Source organism: Plecotus auritus (genome assembly GCF_963455305.1).
Source record: "Plecotus auritus genome assembly, chromosome: 6".
Classification (NCBI taxonomy): Eukaryota; Metazoa; Chordata; class Mammalia; order Chiroptera; family Vespertilionidae; genus Plecotus; species Plecotus auritus.
Genome location: NC_137773.1, coordinates 96166832 through 96173469, shown reverse-complemented (window position 1 = coordinate 96173469; position 6638 = coordinate 96166832). Strand labels below are relative to the sequence as shown.

General features: G+C 53.7%; 1 protein-coding gene across 4 annotated transcripts in view; it reads left to right on the top strand.

The window, feature by feature from the left end:
* CPAMD8 (C3 and PZP like alpha-2-macroglobulin domain containing 8) overlaps positions 1 to 6638 on the top strand; it is a gene marked incomplete at its 5' end in the record, with an annotated part of 63702 nt that overhangs the window by 24036 nt on the left and 33028 nt on the right. For all 4 annotated transcript variants that reach the window (XR_013960835.1, XM_080672665.1, XM_080672664.1 and 1 more), the window contains 5 exons: positions 1121 to 1249; positions 2248 to 2431; positions 3819 to 3991; positions 4576 to 4725; positions 5513 to 5674. Coding sequence is in view for 3 of the 4 variants with exons in the window: in XM_080672665.1 (XP_080528791.1) it covers positions 1121 to 1249; positions 2248 to 2431; positions 3819 to 3991; positions 4576 to 4725; positions 5513 to 5674 (798 nt within the window). The remainder of the gene's footprint in view (positions 1 to 1120; positions 1250 to 2247; positions 2432 to 3818; positions 3992 to 4575; positions 4726 to 5512; positions 5675 to 6638) is intronic.

Genomic DNA, 6638 nt, shown 5'->3' with positions numbered 1-6638 from the left:
AGGGCGAGAGCAGGGAGGGTGCCAAATTTGAAGCTTCTTGTGCCACCCCCGTGGAGTCGGGACCCTGGCTCACCCACATGTAATGACAGACACAAAGAACAGCCAACCAGGGCGCTCACTTATGTTTTGGTGTCCACGGATTGCATTGGTGTCTCATTATGTAGGTGCCACTAATTGAATCATGGGCCCTGAGACTGAACTAAGTCTCCAGCAACCCTCCCTCTCCCTGGAGGTCAGGCTGATATCATGTGGCTCAGATTCCCAACCCTCTAATCACATGGTTGGTCTTCCTGGCGTGGCTGTTCCCATCCTGAGTCGTCTCATTAGCACATATTATTAGGGCCCACCACAAATAACAAGCTCACAGCACTCGGGAAGTTCCAGGGGGCTAGAGGCTACCTCCCAGGAGCTGGACCGAGGCTGCCAACGTCTTTATTCTTTATCACACATGAGAATTTTCATTTTTATCAAATTGATTGGAGTGACATTGATCAACATGAACATATAGGTTTCTGTTACAAGATCTTATATTGCACCACACGTAGGTCTGAAACTGCCCCCTCTGAGTCTCCCTTGTGTTAGCCACATTCTTTCAGCATCCAGTAAAGGTGCAGACCCTCGAGGAGCAATAGTGGTGTAGCCACCAGGACCTGGGCCAGGCAGGAGAAGGGCTGTGAGCTGCAGGCGGGGCTGATCCAGAGCCCTGGGATGCTGTCCCGCACCACGGGCCCTCCCCTGACTGCCCTCTCCCCGGTGTTCACTTCCTGTGCAGGCGATTCCCTTTGAGAAGCCGCCTGGCTGCTGGCGAGCCTGGGGGTGGGGGGCAGCATTCCCTAATATGTGGTGGAACTGTCTCCCAGTGGCCAAGTGGGCAACCTGTCCCTCCCTAGCCAACCCCCAACACCCTGTGGCCAGTCTTGGATGCGTGTTTCCCATAGAGCTGGGAAGAACAGGCTAGCCATACTAAACGCCACTGACTGAGAATCGGGTAGGGAGTTCCCCAAAGGGACCTTGGAGTCTGCGAGAGTCTTGCTACATGGCTGGACAGGCAGACGCATCCCCAAGATTCGCTTCTTACTCCAGGCACCCAGGCCTTGACCCAGCACCCTCTCCTCCTCAGACCAAGGTGACGGCACTCAATGGAAAGCCTGTGGGGACCCAGTACCTGCCCAGCTACCTGTCTCTCAGCAGCTGGTACTCCCCGAGCCAGTGCTACCTGCAGCTGCAGCCACCCTCCCGCCCCCTGCAGGTAAGGCTTCAGGCGTGCTTGCTCCAGTGCCTCCAGGGGACCTGCACACGCCCCCGCAGGGCCAATGCTGATGCTGGTGTTGGAGCCCCCATCCCTCCAGTGATGGGGTGTTCCTCGGAATGAATGCCTGTGTTCCATGAGAAGGGCCAGCCCACTGCCAGCACTGGCACCTGCACAGTTAGGGAAATGTCCCAAGACTACCTTCTCTCCTGACACCAATTGCAGAGTTTGGGGGTCCCCAGACTATCCTCAGGTTTTCTAATTTCAAGGAGGAATTCACAGACTCACTGCAAGCTGTTGTGCTCACAGTTATGGTTTATGACAGTGAAAGATACAGATTAAAATCAGCCCAGAAAGAGGCAGGGTCCAGGAACGTTCTGAAGGTGAGCTTCCATCGTCCTCCCCCGATGGAGTCACGGACTGTGTTACTTTCCCAGGAAAAATGTATGACCACATGCATGGTGTGTACTGCCCACCAGGACGCTCATCTGAGTCTCCGTGCCCAGAGTTTATATTAGGGGTCAGTTCCATAGACACAGCTGGCCACTGCATGTCTGGCCTCAGTCCCAGCCCCTCTAGAGGTGAAACAGAGAGCACGGCCCCCACCATAACTGTGTGGCCCAAGACCGTAGGTAAACGAAGACACGTGTTCGGCAGGACACCTCAGGGGCTTGGAGATCACCTGTTAGGAGCTGAGAGCAAAGGCCAGACCTCTCTTTGGACCAAGTTTAATTCTCTACTACACGACACCTCATGGAGAGCTCCAGGATGGCACTTCATGTGCACGAGAGCCCCGTTTGTAGAGCAGCAGTGAGGCTGTCAGGGGGACATGGCCCCAGCCAGGACGGGACACAGGCGACCTGCCCTAAGGCCAGCACTCCTCCCTTAGCCTTCCCAGCCCCCGTCACTCCTGAGTGGCCATCTCCCAGGGTGGGCTGTAGCATTGGTGCCAGGCGTGGGTACCAGGCAGGGCCAGCCACACTGTATGTTTCCCGCAGGTCGGGGAAGAAGCCCATTTTTCCGTGACGTCCACATGTTCCTGCAATTTCACCCTGCACTACGAGGTGGCTGCACGGGGCAACATCGTGCTCTCAGGCCAGCAGCCTGCCCACATCACCCAGCAGAGAAGCAGGCGGGCAGCCCTGGAGAAACCGATTCACTTAACACACCTTTCGGAGACAGGTGAGCTGGCTGCAGGCTGGAGGTCCTGTCCCTCCTTCTCAGCCATGGAGACTGGGACAGGTGCCCCGGAAAGAAGGGGTAAGCCAGACACAGCTAAGAGGCGAGCCTGCCTCAGGTGCAGGGCACGTGTCCCTAGTGAGACAGGGCTGGGGCCAGGATGGCAGGGTGGTCGCTGCTCCAGGGGGAAGAGGTCCTTACTATGTGTCCGCAGGGGACAAGGGCAGGGGCGATAGGCGGGGCCCTGCACTGGCCCACACTCTGCTATGGTGCCTCTGCCAGCCCCCTTCAGCCTTTGCCCAGGCTGTTACCGCTTCTAGGAATCCTGTTTTTATTTCTTCTCCTTGACTCCATGTGCTCCTCATGAGCCCCACCTCTGTCCCAGGGTCTTCCTCCTTTTCACAGTCCTTTTGCCTAGAGCAGGATCTCCAAAGTGGGGACTATGGAAACTTGAGGGCACGTCGTCCTCTGTGGTGGGATGTCCTGGGTATCATAGGGTGTGAAACAACATCCCTGGTCTCCACCCACCAGATGTCAGTAACAACCCATCTACACGCAGTGTGACAGCCTAACAGTCCCGGGCATCACCAATGTCCCTAGGGAGAAAAGTCACCTTGGGTGAGAATCCCTGAGATAGATGGACAGACAGACAGGCAGACAGATGATGGAGGAATGGATGGGTAAATAGAAGGACAGACAGATGAATGTATGGATGGAAGGAAGGGAAGAGGAAAGCATGATGGATGAATGGTTGGATGGATGGATGGATGGATGGATGGATGGGTAGATACCCAAACAGCCAGCTAGACAAACTGACTGACTCATGGGTAGGTTGATTCATAGGTAGATACATAGATTCATGGATAGATACACTTATAGATAAACAGGCAGACAGACAAATTGATTGCGGATTGGTAGATAGATAGATAGATAGATAGATAGATAGACTCATGGGTAGATAGATGCATATTCATAGAGAGACAGACAGGAAGACAGGGTCTCCTCTCTCATGCTAAGTCACTTCTCACCCTTGGCCCTGCTGGTGTTTAGGACGGATCATTCTGTGCCCTGTGCACTGCAGGGTGTTGATCAGTATGCCAGCCCTGCCCCCCCCGCCCCGCCCACCAGATGCCAGTAGCGCCTCCAAGTTGTGACAACCACAAATGTCCCTAGACATTGCTGAATGGCCTCTAGGGGGCAGCATCGCCCTGGGTGAGAGCTGCTGGCCCGAGTGGGGCTCTAGTACCTTCCTACTCTGGGGCTTTGCTTCCCTTCCCTCCGGGAGCACTGGGCCTGAATCAGCCCCTCCCTGTGTTGTGCAGCCTGGGCATTGGTGGTCCCACTGTGGAATGCTGGCTCTCCCACCTCTCCCACCTTTGACTTGTCTTAGAGCCCCCTCCAGCCCCAACAGCTGAGCTCAGTGTATGCATGACCTCTCTCCAACTGGCCGTGACCCCCAGCATGGTCCCCCTCAGCCGCCTGCTGGTCTTCTATGTCAGGGAGAATGGAGAAGGGGTTGCTGACAGCCTCCAGTTCACTGTGGAGACTTTTTTTGAAAACCAGGTAGAACATCGGGATCCCAACGGGGTAATGGGGTGAGGGAGGTGCAATCCCCGTCCAGGGCTGGGAACCCCAGGGTGTCAATGCGGGGTGGGCTGTGCACAGCTGCCACATGGTGGCGTCACAAGCAGGACTTGTAAGGGCTGCCCTACCTTCGGGAATAACCAGAACGTAAGTTGCATCTTAGGTGGAGCTTCTCCAGAAGTTACCCAGATGGGGATTTGCGTTCAGCACACACAGGGAAAGCTGTTCTCTGACCCCACTGGGCTCCGACCTAAGGGATACCGCTTATGCCCCAGAAGCAGGCTCAGCCTGCCCTCTCCCTGCACCCTTCAAACCTGGCTGCAACGTGCCCTCGGCCGGCGCCTGTCTCCCAGGCCCACCCTCCCCTCCTGTGCACAGAATGTCCCAGTTGCACCAGCTTAGTTCCTGTCACTCTGCCTTCCCCTTGTGTCCTCACCTGGACGGCAAGGTCAGTTCTGGCTGGGCTAGCGAGGACCGACGCTTCTAGGCAGCGGGAGAGGGTCAGTGGGCGGTTTGGGAGGTTTTGGCCAAGCTCCTGATTTCTCTGCTGTGTTTGGGTCCAGGTTTCACTGACGTATTCCGTGAATGAGACCCAGCCCGGGGAGGTTGTTGACCTGCGGGTCAAGGCTGCCAGGGGCAGCTGCGCGTGTGTCGCTGTGGTTGATAAGAGCGTCTACCTGCTGAGGTCTGGTTTTCGGCTGACTCCTGCCCAGGTGAGTGCCGGGTTCCTAGACCTCCACAGGCGGTCTCTTGCTTTTCAGCAAGTGAAGAGCCCGGTGTGAATCCACATACTCTCTCTCCATGGGGCTCATTTCTCAGTGAACCCACTCCTGGTCGCTGCTTCTGTGCAGTTGAAAGATCTTGGAGTCCAATTCAGAAGACCTTTGCGGTGTGACTTTGTCCAGGTCTCACCTCTCCGGCCTCAGTCTGCCCATCTTTAAAATGGGCTAATGCCACTACCAACCTAAAAATAAGAGGAATTTCAAAGTGAGAGGCAACAAGCATTTATTCTAGATCAATAAGAAGAGCTATTAGGGACTCACTGATTCAGGTAGAAGCCCAAATAGTGTCTGGTTAGAAGACAAAGGCAAAGGGTGTTTATGAGAAAGGGAGGAGGAATCATTACATGTATAGGAGGAAGGCATTTCTGTTGGTGCAGATAACATAACGTAGTGATGCTAATTCTAGACAGTTTTTACATTTTTTCAGTCTAGTAGTCATAAGTCTGGTAGTTATAATAACTGCTTTCTTGTTCTATTTGCAAACAGTTCTTTGGGGCCCAATGTTGCTTTAGGCCCAGTCCACAGGTTATTTTGCCCGGTTTTAACATTCCAAACGTTGGAGGCATAAGTCGTGCAAAGCAGTTCCTCTGGCACGGCCGCTCGGGCTCCGTTTTAAAGTGGCTCCGTTTGTATTATTTTTAATATCAGACCCAGGAGAACCTGTTTGGGCTGAAAAGAAACCCTTAGCGACTGATCCCCACTCCCCCCTTGCCTGTAGGTTTTCCAGGAATTGGAAGATTACGATGTTACTGATGCCTTCAGGGTGTCGTGGGAGGACGGACCCCTCTGGTGGGCTGGGCTGACCGCCCGCCGCCGCCGCCGCTCCTTCGCCTTCCCCTGGCTCTGGGGCGTCACCAAGGATTCCGGGTTTGCCTTCACCGTAAGGAGAGGTGGTCTTGGAACCCACTTCTGTGCGCTTCTCATTTGGAAACAAAGGGTCTTGGGGACACAGAGTTGGGTGGGGGTGGAGGCTCCCAAACTCATTGCTGCAGAACTTGTTTGCGATCCTCCCCAGTGAAAGCTCGTAAGTGGACCGCGCCCCCCTCCCCCCAGTGTGCAAGGCAGATGAGAGTAGAACAGTTTTCAGCACGACCGACAACTTGAACTTGATAGGGAGCAGTGATGTTCAGGGGCTTTGCTGGAAGGACAACCTTCGCATGGGGAGGAGGTGGCTGTGTTCTCAGGTGGTGGGTCCACCCCTCTCCTTCCTGGCTACAAGGGCGGGGGCTGGTGCCAGCAGCCGCCATATGTACAAGTGTCAGTCTAGGTCTGTCAGTCTAGGTCAGGCTGGGAGCCCACCTTACATGCCGATGGTCTCCACTCGAATGCATGTCCTATCTGAAGGTGCTTTTCTTCCCAGTTTTAAAAAGGCATCCTTCCCCCCCCCCCCCGCCACACACACACACCGTTTTTACTATGGAATTTTTCATACATATGGAAAAGTTGAACAAATTTATAGACCCCTGTATACCTACCACCTAGATCTCACAATTAACTTTTTGCTGTAATAGTTTAAAAAATTATCTTAAAAATTACATATATAAAACATATATAGTATGTTTGAACAAATGACTTATTTTGCTATATTAGCTAAAATATATTTATTCCATATCTCTCTATACCTATATATCTACATTGGAACAAATGATGTTTCAATTACATGCTTGTTGAATGCCGGGCGATTTGAACCCCTGGGTCCTGAAAGCTTTGGGAATTAGGAGGTGCTGTCTCTGAGTCAGAGTAACTAGGTTTACATTTCTATGCACAAAGCAGAGTCAGCCTGTCCAGGACGGGGCTTCCCTCAATCCAGTTGTTCCCAATAATTAGCAGAGTGATGAAGATAA